General features: G+C 41.7%; 1 protein-coding gene across 1 annotated transcript; it reads right to left on the bottom strand.

Moving 5' to 3' along the window:
• Positions 1 to 16,427: 16,427 nt before the first annotated feature.
• On the bottom strand, positions 16,428 to 16,973 carry LOC131330590 (uncharacterized). The gene has a single exon (XM_058364225.1). It carries the CDS (start codon positions 16,971 to 16,973, stop codon positions 16,428 to 16,430), a length of 546 nt encoding a protein of 181 aa, XP_058220208.1.
• Positions 16,974 to 23,643: the final 6,670 nt, after the last annotated feature.

Raw genomic sequence — 23,643 nt, forward strand, 5'->3', positions numbered from 1 at the left:
TTCTGTCTTGATGCTTGATTAAGGACCCTTGCATGGGGGGCTTGCTTCCTTGACATGGAACTTCTGGGGTGGCGCTTGTACACGGTATGATGATTTTTCTAGGCCACGTGATGTCTCTTCTGCACCGCAGTACTTCTCTGGTATACGTCACTTCAGGGGTGTCCTCTTCTTTTTGCAGCTGGTCTCTGGTGTTCGGACTACCAGAGGATTCGGCATCCTCTTCTCCTTCTTGTTTTTTCTCTGATTTTCTTCCTGCATAGGCTAGTCTGACAGGAAACTAATGTATAGTTTTTAGGAAATGTGGGATGATCCACCTTGTGATGTAAAAAGCTTTTGTTATATGAAACAAAATCTTTTGCTCTGATATGTGATTGTGTAAGCTGCATTTGTGTTGTTTTGTTTAGTATGAAATTCGTATTTCAATGAAACTAGACAAAACCGTGAAACTTCTCTGTAAAACAGTCATTCTGGGGGTCGAGCCATCGATTAGGCAGTCGAGGGATCGATTCATTTTCTTTGGGGTTGACTCACTTTGAGTCAACCCTTATTTTTCACGGGCCAAGGAATAGATCCTACGGCTGCCATATCGAAGTGTCGGCCGAGAGACCGACTTGATTAATACGGATTTAGAATCTGATTTCGATTCAAATTAGGACTCAACCTAGCCTATAAGTACGCGTTCTACGAACCCAATGGTTTCGTCAGCAATAGTTTCTTACATATGGCACAATCGGTTCTTGATCAGTGGTTGAATTCCTTCAATGGCCTCAACCGTCTACTCTTTACGTCCTTTGGCATGAATTTCCTCTTCTCCCTCCGCCATATTCTGGTGAATTTTGCTTTTATTCGTGCAGCCACTAGCTTGTGGGATCCTGTTCTTCATGTTTTTTGATTCAAAAGGGAATAGTTGTGTCCTACCATCGAGGAGTTTGCAGCCATTATGGGTCATTCGGATAGAGAAGGTTTCATTATCCCTAACCCTTTGTTTAATCATGGCGACCTTTTGAAGGTTCTGTTCCAAGTTCAAAAACACGAAGTCAAATTCTTCATGGTGAATGAAAAGTTGGAAACTCTGCAGCTTATTCAGCGTTTTGGTGTAGCTAAAGCTCATCGCCAGATTCCTTGACAGAAGGCGTGCTTTCACGCGTTGTGTGTTTGTCTTCTCCACTATCACTTGCTTGGCCCTTTCTCTGGCCATGCTGATTCTATGCTGCTTGACTTCACCCAACAAATTAGAAATCGTGTAGGTTTTGCTAGTTTAGTGTTGGCAAAGACCTTGATAGGTCTTGATGCAATGAAGGGTAATCCAACAGCCCAGTTCTCAGGAAATCCTTTGTTATTATAGGTTCGATGTTTACTTGTTTACTGTCAAGTTATCTTTCCGCTCATCACTCTTTTGTTTTAACTCATGTGTTCTCACAACTCGCAATTTTCTCTTGTTTTCTATAGGTATGGCTTTATGAGAAGTTGAGGGTATGGGATGCGCCAGAGCGACTTCCCTATAGTTCAGATCATTGCACAGAGCATTGTGTAACCATACAGTTTCCAACTGAGGCTGCTTGGAAGGCGTGGATGGAGACTCGCAAGGGCGATCGGATCCAATGGGTTTGGCCCTGGTATGGTATTGGAAGCATGACTATGAATACCATGAGCCATTTTTGGTGTTGCGATGATTGGTATCACTCGAGTTACCTTCTATTTTCCTGCTCACTTTCAAAGACAGTTCGGGGCTGAACAAGCTAAGGTGCTGGGTGATCCTGAGTATGCTGTTTCCAAGGCCTATGATGCCAACCTTCATCGCAATGTGCTTTGTCTATGGCCGAATCGGGTGATGCAAGATATTGCTGAGAACTTTGCTGACAAGCTATCTAGTTCGTATAAGAGTTGGTTGAAGAAAAACCTTTTGGAAGGCAAAAGTGCAAAGAGAAGGAAGACCTAGAGAGTGATGCATTGCTTATGTTGTAAAAAATGTTCTTTCTTTGATTCTAGCTTTCATTAGATCAAGAATTGTTGAAGCTTGCCTTTACTCTTTTTTTTTTCCTTAAAATATTGGTTGCTTTATTATTTTTTAAAAAATAAGTAAGAAGTCTTTGTCATGGTTTGATAGTATGCTTTTAGGATAGACCTAGAAATTCGGAGGTGATAGTGATAGTAGTGGTCGAATCTCAATCTAGAGACTGCCTATGTATCCCACGAAAGGAATCAGGCTATAAACCTAGTTCCAAAAAGATTTGTTTTTTTGTTTTTTTTTTGGCAAGGGTTCATTCGGATATTTTCTTCTCCTTTTGTGCTCTTGATTTTGCCTAAACCGCCCTTATGGGTTTTCAGTTTAGCGAGCTCTTTATTTATGCCTTAGTTTTTGCCTACGCCGCCCTTGCGGGTTTTCGACCTAGCAGGCTGCTCTAATTTTTGCTTGGGTCCACCCATCCTTGTGGTTTTTGGCCCAACGAGCGTCTCTTAGGGGTAATACTTCCTCAGCTTGTCGATATTGACTGGTGTTGCGAATTCCATCCCATCCAATGTATGCTGCTCCTCCAAATAGTATGCGTTTGATGAAGTAGGGTCCTCCCCAGTTTGGTTTAAACTTGCCTCTCGGGTCTGAAATGTGGCGACGGATTGCTTTGAGTACCATATCTCCCACCTTGATGTCCCTTGGCTTCACCTTTTTGTTGAATGCTCGTGCAATGCGGCGTTGATACCTTTGAACATGGTATAACGCCCTCAGCCTTCTTTCATCCAGTAATGCTAGCTCATCGTAGCGGTTTTGAACCCAATCCTCTTCAATCATTTCAGTCTCAGCCAAAACCCTTAGTGAGGGTAGTTCTAGTTTGACAGGCAAGACAGCTTCCATCCCATAGACTAGGGAATAGGGGGTAGCCCCAGTTGAAGTCATTTCAGTTGTTCGATAACCCTATATTGCTAGGGGTAGCATTTCTGGCCAGTCTGTGTAGATGTCGATAGTCTTCCGTAGAATCCTTTTGATGTTTTTGTTTATGTCCTTAATTGCTCCATTGGTTTGAGGCCGATATGTAGATGATCGATGATTTTGTATGCCAAATTTAGCGAAAAGCTTCTTCGCTACCCTTTTGAAGTGAGATCTGTTATCACAGATGAACTCATGAGGTACACCATACCGATAGATGATGTTGGTGCGGATGAACTTGGCTACATGAGTAGCTTTGAGGGTAGCATAAGAAACTGCTTCTACCCACTTTGTGAAGTAGTCAATGGCCACTAGGATGAACTGGTGCTTGTATTCCCTTTCGGACTTATACTCCTAATGACGTCTATTCCCCAGGTGGAGAATAGCCAAGGGGATGTCATGCTATATAATTCCGTAGGAAGAATGTGCAAGCGATCAGCATGAGTTTGGCACTTATAGCATCGGCGAACATAGTTAGCACAGTCGGCCTCCATCGTAGTCCAGTAATATCCTTGACATAGGATCTTCTTTGCCATTGTTGCCCCACTCATATGTGGCCCACAAATTCCTTCGTGTATTTCCTTCATCATCTTTTGGTTTTCTTCTATTGTGACACAAAGTTGATTGGGGCCTAGGTTTGCTTTTCGATACAATGCTCCACCACAAAACTACGAATCGGGCGATGAACTTTCGTAGAGCCATCTTATCCTTTAAGGTAGCTTTGGAGGAATACTCTCCCTCTTCCAAGAATTTCTTCACGTCCTCATACTATGGTTTTCCATCATCCTCACCTTCCTCAGTGAAAGTGCACTCACATGCCTGCTTGACCTTTTGCTCGATCATTAGCGGCCGCATTATGAACCCCAGGGGTATCTTGACCATAAAGGCCAATGTTGCTAGTGCATCTGCAAACCTATTGCTCACTCGTGGAATGTGTGTGAAGATAACAGAGTCAAATTGAGGAATTAGAGCTTCTAGCACAGAGTGATACAGTTTTAGCTTGTCTTCTTTAACCTTTCAGTCTCCTCTTGCTTGGGACACCACTAAGTTCGAATCTCCAATGACTTCTACCCTCTTTGCCCCTAATTCCAGGGCTACCTCCATTCCAACTATGCAAGCTTCGTACTCAGCTTGGACGTTGGTGACTTCAAACCTTAGCTTATATGACAGAAGAATATGAGAGTCATTTGGGGACACTAGCAATACCCCTATGCCATATCCACATTGGTTTGATGCTCCATCGAAATAAAGTTGCCAGGTGTCGTCTAGGAGAAATAAAATGTCTTTGTCTGGGAACATGAAGTATTATGCCTTAGCCTCTAGTACAGGATGATCTGCCAAAAATTCTGCCGCAGCCCTTTCTTTTACTGATTTCCTTGTCATGTACTTGAGTTCAAACTCTGCTAGCAACACCAACCATCTAGCTAGCTTTCCAATAAGTGCTGGCTTCTCGAAAAGATGATTTGATGTAAACGAGAAACTAGGACTACCGGATGTGTTAATAGGTAATGCCTTAGTTTCTTTGTGGCCCATACTAGCCCCCAGCAGGTTTTCTCCAAGGGAGTGTGTACCTTGTTTCATAGTCCATCATCTTTTTGCTAAGGTAGTATATGGCGCACTCCACTTTGGCATCATTTTCTTGTGCTAGCATACATCCCATGAATGCACTAGCATACATCCCATGGCTCCAGCGTTCTTCAACCCGAATGGCATCACTCGGTAGCAGTAGGTTCCCCATGGCGTGGTGAAGGTGCTCTTCTCTCTATCTTCAGGAGACATCAGAATCTGATTATACCCAGAAAACCCATCCATAAAAGATAGCAATGCATGTCCTGCGATGTTGTCCACTAGTTCGTCTATGTGCGGTAATGGAAAGTCATCCTTCGGACTAGCCTTGTTGAGATCTCAGAAATCTACACAGACCCTGATTCCCCTAGTCTTCTTTGGTACTTGGACGATGTTAGCTACCCACTGAGGATATTCGGTGACTATGAGAAAACCAGCGTTGATTTGCATAGTGACTTCTTCTTTTATCTTTAAGACCCAATCAGGGCGCATACGTCTTAGCTTTTGTTTAACTGGTTTTACATCAGGATGGAGGCGAATTTTGTGCTAAACAATTTCGGGGTCTATTCCAGGCATGTCCTAGTAAAATCAGGCAAAAACATCTTTGTATTCTTTTAGCAAAATGGTTAGTTTTCCATTCTCTTGAGAAGATAGTGTTGCACCAATTTTAAACAATTTGAGCTCGTTTTCAGAGCCTATGTTTGCTGTGATTATTTCCTCAGAAAAAGGTTTGGCATGCCTCTCTTTTTCTTTCTCGATAAATTCTAGAATTTCTTTTGGAATTTCTTCCCTAAAAAATGGATTGTCAGAATCCACACAATTAATCATAGGCAAAGCAAAATACTCTAAATCTTCCTTCTCATTGCTAAAATTGTTAAGAGACATTTCAGAGTCAAATTCAAAGTAAATACCATGCCTTGGTGCTTTGACCAGGTTTTCCTTGCTAGACTCGGTTGTTTGAAAAAATGAAAAGCTAGACTCAGACTAGGTCGACTCGGAGTCAAAATCAGAATCGGAACTAAGACCGGAGTCAGCATTTTTTACTTTGTATTTTAGAGTGTTTTCTACGGTCCAATTTGGGTAAGCCCTTTTGCAGCATCCACAATTAGCTCAGAGCAATCTTTTTCCTCACCAAGGTTGATCATCAGCACTTTACTGTCATCTTGATTCGCACTTTTATTATTGTCACCCTGCAAGTCTTGGAGGGCCATTTGGTTTGCCACTGTTGTTGCTTCTTCTAGTTGAGCTTCGATTTTTGCTTCATCGTTGTTGTTGGCTTTCTGCGTGCCAACAAATCCCCACCGATTGTCAAACTTATCTGTGATAGGGTGGATCACCATTATTTCATTGATGGTAACCCCCTCATCAAAGAGTAGGTTTAGTGATATTTCGTCTAGTGGATCATTTTCAACAGGCTTTTCTTCTTTTGCTTCTTCAACTTCGAGGTTGCGACCTCATCTATTGGCTAGTAGTCGTCAATAGGTGCATAGGGGTCTTAGAAATAGATTGGGACCCTGTGAAGCCCTTCTTCTTCAATTATGTCTTCTATCTCTTCATCGTCGATTATCCTTGTGAACATGATGTGGTTATCCTTAGAGATAATCACCGTAGGCTTTGGTTTATCCACAGAAGTGATGTACTTGGAAGGGTCAAGAATCTGGGCAGCAGGATGGAATGGGCCAGACAGCATGGGGACAGTTTGAAAGTGCGAATTGAACACGAACAGTGATGCAGCCATTTTCACCTGAAAATTTTCCTTTAGTTAGGTTGATTTAGCTTACCCCTTTCTTCTTAATTTCAAAAGTCCCTAAGGTTTAACCTGCAAAAGAGACCTTTACAACATACACATGTACAATGGGTGTGAAGAAGAATTTTTACAAACAAATGCAAGTTGGTTCCTAGCCTGTAGGTTCCTGTCTTATTTTGATATGTTCTATGGCTTTCTAACACATGAAAGGTTTGGGTAGTCTCAAGGGTGCTCCGTTGTCAAAAGGGCACTAGTCCTTTCACCAGCCCATCATAGGCGGTAATCGGGTGATTCCTTTTTTGATATACCATTAGGTACAAATGACTGTGGGAAGAAATCAAGATGTAGGGCTTTTTGTTTAAGGGGGTTTTGTTTGGGGCTTAGTACGAAAGTAGGTAGAACGGAGGAAAAATTAGGAGGGTAGTTCAAAAGAAAGGGAAAAAATAGGTGGGAAATAGGAGAAGATTTTGGGTATACAATAGATGACGTCATTTAAAGATGGATGAAATTTCATGAGTTGATTCTAGAACTATTGATGCGCATAATTATACTAAAAACGGCATTTTTTAAAGTAAAGCCGGTTTTAAGTACTTTTACCGGCATTTTATACCTAATGCCGTTTTTAAGGTAATTTTATCCGGCATTTGTATTAATGCCGAAAATAACCAGTTTTATCGGCATTTTATAAAGTGCCTTAATAAAAATGCCGTTAAAGCCACATTTTCTTGTAGTGAGCACTGCAGCTACCACAAGGACTGGGGCCATATGACTGAAGACTGTGAGATGTTTAAAAGGCACCTTGATGATCTGGTCTCTCGAGGTTATCTCAAGAAATTTATTCAGGAAGACCCCAAAGATAAGGGGCAAGCCATGGAAATGGATTATGAGCATAATCCTAAAGAGGTAATCCATATGATACATGGATTGGCCACACCTTATACGAGGAATGAAGTTAGACTGCTCCAAAGACAAGTCAAACATGACTAGCATGTTATGGGTTGGGAAAAAAGAGACAGCGAGAAAACGACACATGCAACGAAGGCATAGTTTTTACAGACGAGGATTTGGGAAAAGTCCAAATGCCCCATAACGATGCTCTGGTCATAACCCTACGAATTGAGGAGTATGACATTGAAAGGATCTTGGTGGATTCAGGGAGTTATACAGATGTTCTCTATTATGACGCCTTTAAGAAGTTGGGACTGGCGCAGACAGATTTAGAGCAATCTGTAACGCCCCCATATTCTGAGTACGTTAATAAGACTTTTTATTACAGAAACAAGTGAGTCTGGCTCATTATTACATCACAAGTCTTACAAGAGTACTTTTAAACATACAAGGAGGGAACTAGAGTTCCTAACTACTGCTCCGCTACTTCCTCCATCCGGGCTAGCTCTTCGGCTCCAAAGGCCTATAAGGTGTAGAGTTCACCCTATTCATCTATGAGGTCTGACATATTATACCGGCGTCGCCACCAATATAATATGTCAGGGTCACCAAAAAGGCAACACCGTGAGCTACAACGCTCAATAGAATAACCCAAACCTTCTAACCCTTAACTTACAACATTAAACCATAAAATCAACGATTTCCACATAGTTCAACATATGCGACAAACAATGACACATCCGCATTCATTATCCAAACTAACGTTGGTGTCTATGATTTTTTGAGTTTTTCCTACGCGACTCCTCGTAGACCGTGTCAACATTTTCCACATTTCATAACCATATCACCTTTTCAAAATCGTTTTTAACACACCCAACCTCGGTTCCGCCGTTCTGGGTTCCCGAGGATCCTCACAATGGTTCCGCCGTCGTGGGTTCCCATTGGCACACATTGCATTGGCTCCTCTATGCGGATAACCAAGCCACACACCCAACCTCGATTTTGCCGTTCCGGTCTCCCGAGTATCCTTACAATGGTTCCGCCGTCCCGGGTTCCCATTGGCACACAAAACACACACCACACAATGGGCTACCACATCCGGCCACATTGTGGTTTCCAAAACATTTCACTTTTCAAAAACACGCCTTTTCATAAACCACACCCTAGGTGCCATGTTTCTACTTTCTCGATTTTCGTGTCTCGTTTTCATGCATCAACTCCACGGTAGGACTTTTCACATACGATATCATTCTTTGAAATCTTTAGACTAACAAGATTATCCAACTCAACATTTTACCACTAGTAATACAAGCAATTCATGCACGCAAACTCATAACTATCATAAAGATCAAAATACGAATACTTCTATCCATGATTAAGTTTCTATCTTTCGAAAACCGTTCTTTCTTCCTTTATGGGATGTTCAAGACAACACATGTTTATCGAAGTAAAGTTTCGTTATTCATCATGCTCATACCACCATTAGCAAAATAAGTTTGTTAACCATCATGCATTCTAAACATAATAATCGATAGATAATTCTTATCTACTTAAATATACTTCAAGTTATACTTTGAACTAAAGAGTAAAGACGTTCTACTTTCTAACATACGGTTCTATACATAGAGTTAGGGGACAAGGGGTTCTACATATACTTAGAGATAGGGGACAACGGGTTCTACCTTACTTCTTGGCAGTAGGGCGGCTACGGAAAGTACGTCGGTGATCGAGCGGAGTAACTTCCTACGGAATGCTTATGGTAGCTTCGAAAGAGAAAGGTTCTCTCGAAACTAAGTCTTGACTACACTACTTAACCCTTTTTGGAGTGGTTTGGTGGTATCTCTCAAGAATTTCAAAGAAAGAACAAGAAACTTGGACTTTTGAACTAGGAATACTTAGAATTTCAAGAGAGAAGTTGGAGCATATGGAGAAGGTGTGAGTTTAAGCTTGGAATGGCCTTCTATTTATTGACCAAGGCTTCTCTCTCTCCCTCTCAACCGAATTATCTCTCTCTCTCTATATATCTCACTTTTCTTTCACTTGTCAAGCTTGATTGAAAGCTTGATGGGTTAGGTTATGGCTTTCTTGTACAACTCCTACCTAGTTCTGGGCATGCAAGGCTAGATTTTGGTACTTTGAGTAGGATTATGGAAAGATTGGTGGAGGGTTGTACAAAGATTTTTGATTAAAGAACATCAAAGGACAATGAGAGATAGATTTGCTAGAAAGTAAATAACCATACATATGGAAAAGATCATGGAAGATCAATGTCAAGGTACAACCCAATCTCTCTCTCTCTCTCTCTCTCTCTCTCTCTCTCTCTCTCTCTTCTAGTACAATGTAATATATATATATATATACACACACACACATGAGAAGGACTAAGTATATAAAAATATGAGCACATAAGTACTATGTAATCTTACTAGATTTTCAAGGCCAAGATTTTCTAATAAAAAAAAAATTCTAATATGCACTTGTGTACTAGTAGGTTTATATATATATATATATATATATATATATATATATATATATATATGTATTCAAGTATGTACTGGGTAATCTAGGTATATTTTCAAATCCAATAAAAAATTTAGAAGATCAAAATTCCCATTAAAATAATCAAATAGGCACATGTCTCCAATTAAAATATTAGATTTTGTACTTAGGAAAATCTAAGGTATTAAGTCTACAAAGTACATACACATTATATATATTAGTATATCAACCCATGGGAAATCTAGAAAATGATAGTTTAATAACCCTTGTACTTATTGGAAAGAGTAACTCTATTATCCAATGGGTAATAATTACCCTAGCGGTTATTGACCAATGGGTTAAAAGAATAAGGCAATACTTAAATAAGACCTTGAAAGACTACATGTCTTTTTACTCATGTGGATATATATATATATATATATATATATCTATATATAATTGTATATATGGGTATTTTAACAAAATCTAGTAAGTACTTTTGGTAGAAAATCTAGATTTTCTATTGTCCAATGGATAAAGAATACCAAATAAGACCTTGAAAGACTACATGTCCTTTTACTCATGTGGATATATATATATATATGGGTATTTTAACAAAATCTAGTAAGTACTTTTGGTAGAAAATCTTGATTTTCTATTGTCCAATGGATAAAGAATACCCTAACATTTATCGTCCAATGGGTAATGGTCCAAAGGTAACTAAATGGTTTGGTAGTTAGGTCTCTCTAACTAATTGGTTAGAAGCTAACTATATATGCCAAGTAGGGCTTTTAATCAAGAAACGAAAGGGCTAAAATCCAAATAGAATTCAACGAGAAAATTATAAGGTCATTCAAGGGAAATTAAAGAATTTCGAATAAACAATGAGATTTTTATTTACTAAAAATTGGAGTTGTTACAACCTATCCCCCTTAAACAATTTTGTCCTCGAAATTAGGTGTACGCTCGGATTTGAATAGGTGAGGGTATTTTGCTTTCATGTTTTCTTTTCTCTCCCATGTGGTTTCTCCAGATCCACGGTGCTTCCATAGAACTCTTACCAATTTGATGGTCTTGTTTCGAATTATCTTCTCACTTCGGTCTTGAATCTCTATTGGTTCCTCTTTGTATGTCGCATCGTCTTCGATGGTGATGTCTTCTCAATTGAGAACATGGGTGGGTAAGGCGAGATATTTGCGGAGCATTGAAACGTGAAACACGTTATGCACTCTATCTAGCTGTGGTGGCAGGGCTAGACAATATGCAACCTTCCCAATCTTCTCTACGATGTTGAAGGATCCGATATAGCGTGGGGATAGTTTTCCCTTCTTCCCAAATCTGATGACTCCCTTCTTCGGTCTGATCTTTAGGAACACATGATCTCCTACTGCAAAGGATAAAGGTCGGCTCCTTTTATCTACATAACTCTTCTGTCGGCTCTGAGCGGTCTGGATTCTTTCCCGGATGGTCTTGACCTTCTCTGTGGTATCCCGCACTATGTCAGGTCCAATCAATCCCATTTCTCCAGCATCCGTCCAGTAGACTGGGGATCGACAAGGTCGGCCGTAGAGAGCTTCGTATGGTGCCATTCCAATACTTTCTTGGTAGCTGTTGTTGTAGGCAAACTCCACCAATGGTACGTGCTGCTCCCAGTTCCCAAAGAAATCCAAGGCACAGGCTCTTAGCATGTCTTCCAATGTCTGTATTGTCCTCTCCGTTTGTCCATCTGTCTGAGGATGGAAGGCTGTACTAAGCCTTACGTCTGTTCCTAACGCTTTTTGTAATCCCTTCCAAAAGTGTGATACAAAAGGTGGGTCTCTATCAGATACTATCGAGATAGGTACTCCATGTAGTCGTACGATTTCTCGAATGTATAACAGGCTCAGTTGCTCCATGTTCTCTGTCATCTTGACAGGCAGAAAATGCGCAGATTTGGTGAGTCGATCCACGATCACCCAATTGGCTATGTTGGACTTGGCAGATCTTGGCAATCCAGTGACGAAATCCATCGAGATGTGCTCCCACTTCCAGGTCAAAATTGGTAAAGGTTGTAGGTCTCCTCCTGGTTTTTGATGTTCGGCTTTGACTTGTTGACATACCAAACAGGTAGATATAAATCGGGCTACATCCTTTTTCATTCCTTCCCACCAGTACGTTCTTCGCAGGTCATGATACATCTTTGTACCGCTAGGGTGAACTACGAAGTTCGAATGGTGAGCTTCTCGGAGTACATCTTCTTGAAGGTTTCCAATACTAGGTACGAATACCTTTCCCTTGAATCTCAGGCTGTTATCCTTCTCGATTGTCCATCCGGGTAGCGCCTTTCCTTCTCGGATTCGATACCGGATGAACTCGCAATCTTGCTCGAATGTTTGGGCTAGCAAGATTTCCCGGTGAAGTGCCGGTTTGGCAACTAGAGCGTACAATCGAGCGTGCACGTTCTCTGACGATGGTCGTAGGTTGAACTCGTTGAGGGTGTCTACCATCTCCCATTCCTTAATAGCTGTCTTGACCTTTTGTGCTCTATCCTTTTGGCTTAGAGCGTCAGCTACCACATTGGCCTTGCCGGGGTGATACTGAAGCATAAACTTCTAGTCCTCCAAGTACTCCATCCATCGGCGCTGCCTCAGGTTCAACTCCTTCTGAGTGAACAGATATTTGAGGCTCTTATGGTCGGTAAAGACTTCGAATTGTTTTCCCCACAAGTAGTAATGCCAGGTTTTCAGGGCGAATACTACTGCAGCCAATTCGAGGTCGTGAGTGGGGTAATTCCTCTCGTGCGGTCGAAGTTGTCGGGATCCGTAGGCTACGACCTTCCCGTTCTACATCAGGACGCATCCCAAGCCATCTCTTGACGCGTCGCAATAAACCGTATAATCTACACCCCGCTCGGGAATGATGAGTATCGGTGCACTGGTCAGTCTCTTCTTCAACTCTTGAAAGGATTTCTCACAGGCTTCATTCCAATCTAGCTTCACTCCTTTCTGAGTTAGCTTGGTCATTGGTTTGGTGAGAATTGAGAAGTCTGGTATAAATCTTCAATAGTATCCAGCCAATCCTAGGAAGCTTCTGATTTCGAACACCGAGGTCGGCTGTTTCCAATTTAGCACTGCTTTAACTTTACTTTCATCCACCGCTATTCCTTCCTTGGATACTACTGTAGACACCCCAATCTGACTTCCCGATCGTTTTACTTTGTTCTTCGGTTTCTTGATTCCCCGATGATGAATCAGGTCGAAAACAGTCTCGAGAACTTGGAATGGCTTGAGTTTGGCATGTGAGGAACCCATCCTTAGCCCTAAAACCTTTGAATCAGAACCTGGACCTTGGGTTTGATAATCGCGCGACACACTAGGACCATCGCGCGATGGTCCATTTGCCAGGTGGTGGTCAAAGTCAAAGCTTTGACCATTGACCCTCGCGGGGGTTGGCTGGACACTCGCGCGATGCTCTCACTTCATCGCGCGATGGTCAACACCTGTCATTTTCACCCAGATTGCGTCGTGGTCAGGGGGCTACAGGCCTATGTGACCCCGTTTTTCTCTGTTGAACAGCGTTCTGGGGGCTCCCCTTGCACCACCTCACCCCCCATTCTCCCATCACCTTTGCCACCCCACTCCTCCACCAAGCAATTGTAACCAGCATTGTTGGCTGGTTACAAGGCCTTGGCTAGCCACCAACCAACCCTTTCTCCTATAAGTACCCCCCCCCCCCCCCCCCCCCATGCTTCATTGCAAAGGGTTACCAATCTCTCTCCAAGAAAGAAGAAGGCAAACTCAAGCACAAACATCTCACACTCCACTCACTCCCACATAATCACCCTCCAAATCTCACCATCTCATCATTCAAGCCATCTCAAGCAAAGGTATAATATCTTTCTGCTCACTGTTCGAACCCCTGAGGGAGGCTGGCAGGGTCAAGGCTGGTAATCGATACCAGTTCTGGCCCTAAAGCTAGCAGGGTTTCAAGAGCTGTTACCTGGGAAACCCTCGCGCGATGGTCCCATGTACTCGCGCGACACTTCTGTCTGCGTGAGATTGGACCACGTGGGGAAGGGACCCTGGTCTTTAAGTTTATTATTGTGTTCATAGTCTTTTTAAAGTCTTTTAAGGAGCTTTAGCTCGCTGCTTTGCCGTTTTGCATGTTGAAAATCATTGTTTAGCTTAGTTTATAACACCTCTTGGTTTGGAATGCTCTTGAACATGTCTCAGAGCCCTAAGTATGCAAAGCAATTCCTGGAAGTCCAGTCTGAACAATCGCGCGCCTGTACCACTCTGTCGCGCTATGGTTCTCTGTCTTCCAGGGACTGCCCTTGCATGAGCAGCTTGGCCTTGGCCTCTGTTTAGACACCCCCACTGTTTAGGGGTCATGTTTTCATAATATTTCCATCTGTTTGCTGTAATATTGTTTACTTTCAAGTACTTATAAACTGCTTGGTTTGCACCTGGGTGAGCACTGTTCCTTCCAGAGCCCAGAAGGGGGTGAAATTCAAACCATTGGTGAAGCGTCAATACTCGCGCGAGTATATGGTTGTGTCGCGCGACGGTTTGCTTGCATGCAGATGAACTCACGCATGCAAGCTGGCTGTTTGTTCGTGCCAAAATCATACACAGCGCTGCCTTGATGTATGATCGACGTTTTGAACTTCATTCCATTTATTACTTGTCATCTCACTAATCCATGCCATATCTTATCACATTCTGCAAATTGTTACAGTTTTAATCCCCGATTAACTGTTCCCCACCCTAATTGGCTAAAAAAATTGATTAATCAAACAGAATCGCAAACAAACATTTTTGCAAGTGCCTAAGTAGAGACCGATCTCCGGATTGGGCGAGAGGGGTGCCATAAAACCCTTCCCCTCTCGTAACCTGGCTCCCGAACCCAGATATGGTTATGACGGACTGGTTCCTTAAACTTTTTCAAATCAATCAGCGCGGCAAGTGCTTCGAAATACGGTTCCTTGGGTGTCAAACCTTCAAACCCGAGTGGCGACTCTGTATTTTGCGAGCGCTTGCTTCCCCGCTCGCGCTCCCTCGATCTGGGCCCTCGCGTTTCGAAATCCGAAAATTCCAAGGGCACGCTGCCCACAACTACGTGCCCCAAGAACTTAACCACTTCTAGCCAAAACTCGCATTTACTTGCCTTGGCATAGAGTTGGCTATCTCGGAGTACTTGTAGCACTATCCGAAGGTGTTCCTTGTGCTCCTCCTTATTGGCGGAGTATATCAAGATGTCATCAATGAACACCACTACAAATTTGTCTAAGTAGGGTTGGAAAATCTTGTTCATGAGACACATGAATACTACCGGAGCGTTAGTCAGTCCAAACAGCATCACCACAAACTCGTAGTGTCCGTATCTGGTGCGGAAAGCTGTTTTGGCGATATCTTCCACCCGAATCCTTAACTGATGGTAGCCTGATCGGAGATCGATCTTAGAAAAGCAAGTTGCTCCTCTTAATTGATCAAATAAGTCATCGATCCTAGGCAACGGATATCGGTTCTTGACCGTAACTTGGTTTAACTTCCTATAGTCAATACACAGTCGAAGGGTTCCTTCTTTCTTCTTCACGAACAATGCAGGCGCTCCCTAAGGTGATGTACTTGGTTGGATGAATCCTTTGTCTAACAACTCCTGCAATTGGGTGTGAGCTCCTTTAGTTCTGTAGGGGCCATTCTGTATGGTGCCATGGAGATTGGTGTTGTTCCCGGTTGAAGTTCTATAGAGAAGTCTATCGCTCTTTGAGGTGGTAAACCCGAAAGTTCTTCAGGGAAAACATCGGCGTACTCGCAAACGATGTGCGGTAATCCCAATTCCATCCGGTCGGTTTCTTCCATTTGGAGACTAGCTAGCCATCCAAACAGTTGATTCTGCCACCTGGATCTCTTCGTCGTCGAGCTTGCCATTTGTCTATCCCCCTTAAATCGAAAACGAGTTCCTTCAGAGGTATGAGCAGTCACCGTCTTCTGGAGGCAGTCTATGACTGCTCGGTGAGCTGATAGCCAATCCATTCCAAAGATTACGTCGAAATTCGCTATATCGATTACTCTGAGGTCGCAGGTCAGACGTAGGTTAGCTATTTCTATCTCGTACCCTCTACACACTAAATTAACAGCTATACTCCCCCTTAACGGCGATTTGACTTTCGTACTCGTACTTAGGGGTTCTGTTTCTAGTGCGAGAGCAGTTACACAGGCAGAAGATATAAACGAATGCGATGCTCCAGAGTTAAATAATGCTTGCACGCAGGTACTATACAATAGTAGCGTACCTTGGATCACAGAGGGATCCTGTTCCTACTCCTCTGACTGTAGCGCAAAGATGCGCCCTCCAGTGCTCTGTTGGGTTTCCACAGGCTGCTTCCCCTTGTTCTGCCCGTTCAGCTGCTGTGATGGGCCTCCGGGGTTTTGTTTCCCAAATCCGGCTTGTCCCGGCTGTTGAGCTTTCTAGCGTCCAAAGTTTCCAGTTCTCTCCCTCGGGGGCTAGGGGCATTCACATTTGTAGTGGCCCATAGCCTGACAGTTGAAGCACTGAACTGTAGCTATGTTTCTGCCGCCTCTCTGTTGTTCGCCACGTCCTGGTGCAGCAGTCTTCCAAGGTTGGTTGTTTTGTGATGGGGGTGAAGGGTTTGGTATGGTAGGGCCCATGATTGTTGTTGGAAGGTTGAGTTCGGATAGGTCTGCCAGTGTTGCTTGTCGCCTTCCTCCATCGGGCTTTGAAGTCATTTTCCTCATCTCCAGTTGAAGAGCACACTTCACGGCATCGGCATAAGTGGGAAAGGCTTGAGACACCACAGCCCTTCTAGCAGTTGTCAGCCCCCATTCAAACCTCCGTTGCTATGGCGGCTAGGGCGTAGCGGGACAGTTCCTCGAACTTGGCCACGTATTGGGTAACGGTCATCGTTCCTTGTTTCAGATTTAGAAACTCTTGTTCTTTGACCAAACGAAGAGGCGTGGGAAAGTACTTGTCAAGAAATAGGGTCTTGAACTCGTCGAAGGTCATGGTGGCTATGGTATGGGTTGCCTCTGTCAAATCCCACCAATAACGGGCTTCTCCTTTTAGTTGGTATGTGGCTAAGGCTACACGATCTCCATTTCGGGTAATCTCCAAGGTGTCTAGGATCACCTTGACTTCTTTTAGCCATGTTTCAGCCACAGTGGGGTTGGTATCTCCATTGAAGGTCGGAGGTCGGCGTTTGCAAAATTCGTTCATCGCGCGAGTTCGGGTCATAGGTTCATCATCACGATTTTGGTTTCGGCGGTTGGCGTTTAAGGCTGCTACGATTGCTTGCATGATTTGAGCTAGGTCGGGGTTAGTGTTAGAGGATTCGCCGTTCTCATATCCTAATCCATTGCGTCGGTTCACCATCTACGAGTAAAAATTGAAAGGGGGAGTTTTAGTCTACTTAACATTTTTTCCTTTTGTAAAAGGTATGTCTTTCTAGAAGTCAAACGCAATAGATTATATAGTATGCAACAGCACTCTTAAAAATAAGGCAAGCTTTTCATAGATAAGCAGGGCATTACAATTACAAACATAGAGTTCTACTATAAAACAAGTAGACTTAAACCAAGACTTCCTAAGACAAGTTGAAACCAGCCTACACATTCCTACTACATAGTCGTTCTAGCCTTAGTGCTTACAAGGGCAACTTAAGCTTTCAGAGTCTTATTCTAATACTACTACTCTACTGACGAGGTGGGATGAGTCCGAAAAACTCTTTCAACTGTTCCATCCATTCCTTCTCTCTTATTTCGAGCCAACGCTCCCCCTTTTGGCAAATCTTCTCGGCTAGCTCCCTAGGCTGTGGGTCCTGAGGGTCGACTGTCATGTGCTGGTCCTCACTGGTAAAGGGTGTCATCACAAATAGCTCGTACAACTAGTCACCAGTCTCAGGGTCGCGGACTCCCAAGTGGGGTATAGGAATGAGGCTCTCGGGTGCTAGCAAGGTCTTGTAATATAACAGATCCGCTACGGTGGTCGGGGCAGCAAAGGTGGGGCTATCCATATCTACAAGGAAAAATTGTATATTAGACTTAAAGGTGTACGGTGTAGACTGAACATAAATAAACACAAGTAAACAGTGATCATATGCAAAGAGGAAAATACAAGTCTTTCATTACCAAGCAACAAGTACATCATAGATGGCCTACTAGCCTAAGCTTCCTACTACATCCTGATTACAACAAAAAGATCCAACCACTTGCTAAGCTTTCCTAACTAGTCTAAAAAATGTTTGGGAATTTGATCCTAATTGCACCTATGTCGGTCTCGAAAGGTGGTGGAGGCACATCTTTGGTGTCAGAGTATATGTCTATGACCTCGGGTTCTGCTCCTAGGAATGCTTGTGCTTCTTCTTCCGACTCCCACCCCTCATCTTTCCAAATTTCCATGGGTTCTTCTTCGGGAAGCTCCTCCTCCTCGGAGTCTTCCTCGGGATCTTCTTCAGGATTCTCCTCCAAATTTTCCTCGTCATCGGACGGTAAGTCTGGGTTTGGCATTAACATTAAATGCTGCCAGTCCTCTTCATTTATTGGTGGGTTGTGGAACTCTTTGGGATCTTCCTTAACTCCCTCGACCATGTTGTCGGGGGGTGCTATTGGAACTAGGGCGGGGGCTGCTTCGACATCGTCCTCCTCATTTCCCTCAATTAGAAATTCCACATTGTTGGGAGGTGCTATTTGGACTAGGACGGGTGCTGCTTCAGCTTCATCTACTTCTTCCTCATTCACGGGAAGTATAAGGGTGCCATGCTCTTGGTAGTGGTCATGGGTGTAGGGGAAAGCATAGGGAAAATAAGGATCTTCCACTAGTTGGTTCATCATTGATCTTAGGGTGCTTGCAAGTTGATGAGCTTCCGTTAGTAGGTTGACTTGGTAGGGACTCAAGTGATTCATCTACAAGAAAAGTTTTAAACCACAATTAATAACGTTTTAAGGATAAAGGTTTACTAATCATTAAGAAAACTTTTGAGTTTCTAAGTTCCACATTCGATCCTTGATTTAAGTCATCATCCAATTATTCGGGAATTCCCAGCTCGGCGGTACTGCCAATTTCCTACACCTTGCTTCAATCCGAAGATTGTTTTGTCAAAATTCCACCCAATTTGCGATGGTAAACTTAAACTCAATTCACGTTTGTGCAATGGTCAAACTATCTCATGGTTCTACCCATTCTACCCATGGCCGGGGTTTTGAACCTAAAGCTTTGATACCAAGTTGTAACGCCCCCATATTCTGGGTACGTTAATAAGACTTTTTATTACAAAAACAAGTGAGTCTGGCTCATTATTACATCACAAAGTCTTACAAGAGTACTTTCAAACATACAAGGAGGGAACTAGAGTTCCTAATTACTACAAGAAAAAACACATTTGGCGACCAACTTTCGGCGACCAAATTATTTTTTGTCGTTGATTGTCAACTTTTGGCGACTAAAATAGTTTTGGTCGCCGATCGTAGACATTTGCCGACTAATTTTTTTTTGTCGCCGATTTTGTAGACCTTTGGCGACTAAAACATTTTTAGTCGGCGAAGTGCTACCATTTGGCTACCAACGATCATTTGGTCGCTGAAAACAAACAATTGGCGACCAACCAATAGTCGGCAAAGAAAAACATTAGCCGACAAAAATATTAGTCGGGGAAAGCTACCAATTGGCGACTAAATTCGCTTTGCCGCCGTTTGTGTGAACCTTTGGCGACTAAAACATCTTTAGTCGGCAAAAAGCTACCATTTGGCTACCAAATGTCATTTTGTCGCCGAAAATTTATATATTATATCATGATAAATTTATATATTTATTCCATCTACTTAATCGAAGTTTAACCCATATTCCACCGTTAACTTCTTAATTAAATCTCACTTTTTTTTAAATGGCAACTCCTTAAATCTAATGTTAAATGCTACCAAAGTAACCAAAAAAAAAAGCTCCTTAATTAAATCTCACTTTTCTCCTTACATTTCTTTTTTTTTTTTTAATTCAGTTTCTCTCTCTTCCATACGTTCTCAACAAAGCAAAAAAAAAAAAAAATGCTCCTATGAGTGGAGAAAACCTTCGTTTAAAATAAGGAAGAGGAAAAATCTAATAGAATTTATCCAATTAACTCTTATGCTAATCTTTATGAGAATCAATCAAATTGTATAATCTTGTTATTCAATCAATCATATACAGTCCAACTTCTAGCTACTATAAAATGAGTTACCAATATCATTTTTTCCATCTACATCGATGAAAATATTTTTCAATTGCGGCATTACATTGTTGGAATTCAAACGGCAATGACATTTTTGCTCTGGACTCTTTTGAATTTGATTGAACGTCCAAATTAGCTATTCCAACTTTTTCTTTTTTAAGGTTTCCCATTGGCGTTCATCTATTGGATATGTGTTGTTTCGTGTTTTTTTATTGGTTTTTTTGGATTTTTCTCTATTATATTTTTAGACAAAGAAAGATTGTCTAGCCTTATAACTAATTCCTCGATGAGAGAAAAAGGACATTGAATTGTTGGAGTTAATGGGGAAAAGGATTAATTTCCATACGGTGGAATATGGGTTGGGCTAACTTCCGTTAGTTAGAGGTTAGGCAGATTAAGGAGAAAGGAGCTTAGGCCAACGAAAGGTTGTCGTGTGTCTGAGGTTGGAGGGAGTCCTCCTACTGGGGTAGGAGGAGATCTGCGTTCATCATCTAATCAAATAGCGCGCATCTACAAAATTACCCGAGCGGATGAAAATAACATGCCGTTTTGTGGGTCATTTAGTTTTTCTAAGATGCCCATTGGTACATTGCACAAATTCTCGTCATAAAAACCCCACTATGAAAAAAAAATATGAATTACGAAGAACTTCTCAAATCTCTATCTGGCCATGGTTTCTCCATTTTTAACTCCAATGAAAAAAATCCTCTTATGCTACTAAGGCACTAAAAAAATTAGACACTAATTTAATTTACGCTTTCCAGGTCCATTAACAAGACATAACCACAGGTCCATAAAGCGTTTTAAAAAAAAGCAAGACAGGAAAAAAGTTGCGTTAAACTCATTTGATATGGGACATGTTCGACTATTATGACCTTAGGCATGTAACAAAATTATAAAAAAAAAAAAAAAGAAAAAAGAACAAGAACAAGAACAAGAAGAAGAAGGTTGCTTCAATGTGATAAAGAAACGGAGTAGGACGAGGATAATTTTTTTAGAAGTTAGAGTTTTTTTTTTTCGATGTCGAAGACTCAAAGGTAGTGTTTTAGAGAGTCCTTTTTGGTAGAAGAAAGTATTTCGGTTGGGGTCTTGCGATAGTGGACTATCAATTTAGATTAGGTTCTTAGGAATTTTTTAAATTTTAATAAAAAAACAGTTATATCAGTAATGGAAAATATTCGAAGAGGATTTCTGATCATTATATGCTAAAAGGCCATAATTAATTTTGTCTCTATGGCTTTTATGATTAAGTTACATTTTTCATTTGTTCATATGGCTCTAATATGAGAGCATAAAGTTAAAAATTAACTATCACTATTTTAGAGTAAATTATAAATAAATGTAATTAATTTAACCATATTTTTACTATTTATTATATCATAATAAACATAATTATATTATATATATAATTTTTCGTACATAATATATAATATATAATATTATTTTATATAAATATTGTTTTATAAGTTTTATTTTATTTTCCTATGAAATAAATATATTATCTTTAGAAATAAAGAACAAGTTAAGCGCGTAGCCCAGTGGTTGTGCATCCTCATAAGGTAAGGGAGGTCGGTGGTTCGATTCTTGGCAAAGACATAGGATTGGATTATTCCACACGTGCCACGTGGAGGATCTAGGTTGGTCCACGTGGCGGTACAAAGACGGGGCCACGTGGCACCCAATTTTTTTTTAATATTATTTATTTGGCATGACATTTGGCGACAAAAACATTTTAGTCGGGGAAAGTTGTATTCGGCGACCAAAAGTTTGGTCGCTGTATGTAAATATGATTTTCTGAAATGGTTTGTATTAATTAGATGCAGCGACTAAAGTTAGTCGCGAATACCTTTCGCGACGAAAGTGTTTTGTCGGGAAAAACAATCTTCGGCGACAAAAAATTTTGGTCAGCAAAAACTTTCCCAGACCAAGTGTCGCCGACCAAAGTGGCGACCAAAAATTTAGTCGCGAAAAGGTTTTGACAACTAAAAATAGCCATTTGGCGACTATTATTTTAGTCGGCAAAAGTGTTTTTTCTTGTAGTGTATACTGTTCCGCTACTTCCTTCATCCGGGCTAGCTCTTCGGCTCCAAAGGCCTCCAAGGTGTAGTGTTCACCATGTTCATCTATGAGGTCTGACAAATTATACCGGCGTCGCCACCAATATAATATGTCAGGGTCACCAAAAAGGCAACACCGTGAGCTACAATGCTCAATAGAATAACCCAAACCTTCTAACCCTTAACTTACAACATTAAACCATAAAATCAACGATTTCCACATAGTTCAACATATGCAACAAACAATGACACATCCGCATTCATTATCCAAACTAATGTTGGTGTCCATGATTTTCTGAGTTTCTCCTACGCGACTCCTCGTAGACCGTGTCAACATTTTCCACATTTCATAACCATATCACCTTTTCAAAATCGTTTTTAACACACCCAACCTCGGTTCCGGAACTTCCGCCGTTCCGGGTTCCCGAGTATCCTCACAATGGTTCCGCCGTCCCGGGTTCCCATTGGCACACATTGCATTGGCTCCTCTCCGCGGATAACCAACCACACACCCAACCTCGGTTCCGTCGTTCCGATCTCCCGAGTATCCTCACAATGGTTCCGCCATCCCGGGTTCCCATTGGCACACAAAACACACACCGCACAATGGGCTACCACGTCCAGCCACATTGCGGTTTCCAAAATATTTCACTTTTCAAAAACACGCCTTTTCATAAACCACACCCTAGGTGCCATGTTTCTACTTTCTCGATTTTCGTGTCTCATTTTCATGCATCAACTCCGCGGTAGGACTTTTCACATACGATATCATTCTTTGAAATCTTTAGACTAACAAGATTATCCAACTCAACATTTTACCACTAGTAATACAAGCAATTCATGCACGCAAACTCATAACTATCATAAAGATCAAAATACGAATACTTCTATCCATGATTAAGTTTCTATCTTTCGAAAACCATTCTTTCTTCCTTTGTGGAAAGTTCAAGACAACACATGTTTATCGAAGTAAAGGTTCGTTATTCATCATGCTCATACCACCATTAGCAAAACAAGCTTGTTAACCATCATGCATTCTAAACATAATAATCGATAGATAATTCTTATCTACTTAAATATACTTCAAGTTATACTTTGAACTAAAGAGTAAGGACGTTCTACTTTCTAACATACGGTTCTATACGTAGAGTTCGGGGACAAGGGGTTCTACATATACTTAGAGATATGGGACAAGGGGTTCTACCTTACTTCTTGGCGGTAGGGCGGCTACGGAAAGTACGTCGGTGATCGAGCGGAGTAACTTCCTACGGAATGCTTATGGTAGCTTCAAAAGAGAAAGGTTCTCTCGAAACTAAGTCTTGACTACACTACTTAAGCCTTTTTGGAGTGGTTTGATGGTATCTCTCAAGAACTTCAAAGAAAGAACAAGAAACTTGGACTTTTGAACTAGGAATACTTAGAATTTCAAGAGAGAAATTGGAGCATATGGAGAAGGTGTGAGTTTAAGCTTGGAATGGCCTTCTATTTATAGACCAAGGCTTCTCTCTCTCTCTCTCTCCCTCTCAACCGAATTCTCTCTCTCTCTCTCTCTCTCTCTCTCTCTCTCTCTCTCTCTCTTTCTCTCTCTCTATATCTCACTTTTCTTTCACTTGTCAAGCTTGATTGAAAGCTTGATGGGTTAGGTTATGGCTTGCTTGTACAACTCCTACCTAGTTCTAGGCATGCAAGGCTAGATTTTGGTACTTCGAGTAGGATTATGGATAGATTGGTGGAGGGTTGTACAAAGATTTTTGATTAAAGAACATCAAAGGACAATGGGAGATAG

This window comes from Rhododendron vialii, chromosome 1a, assembly GCF_030253575.1.
Source record: "Rhododendron vialii isolate Sample 1 chromosome 1a, ASM3025357v1".
In the NCBI taxonomy this organism is placed as follows: domain Eukaryota; kingdom Viridiplantae; phylum Streptophyta; class Magnoliopsida; order Ericales; family Ericaceae; genus Rhododendron; species Rhododendron vialii.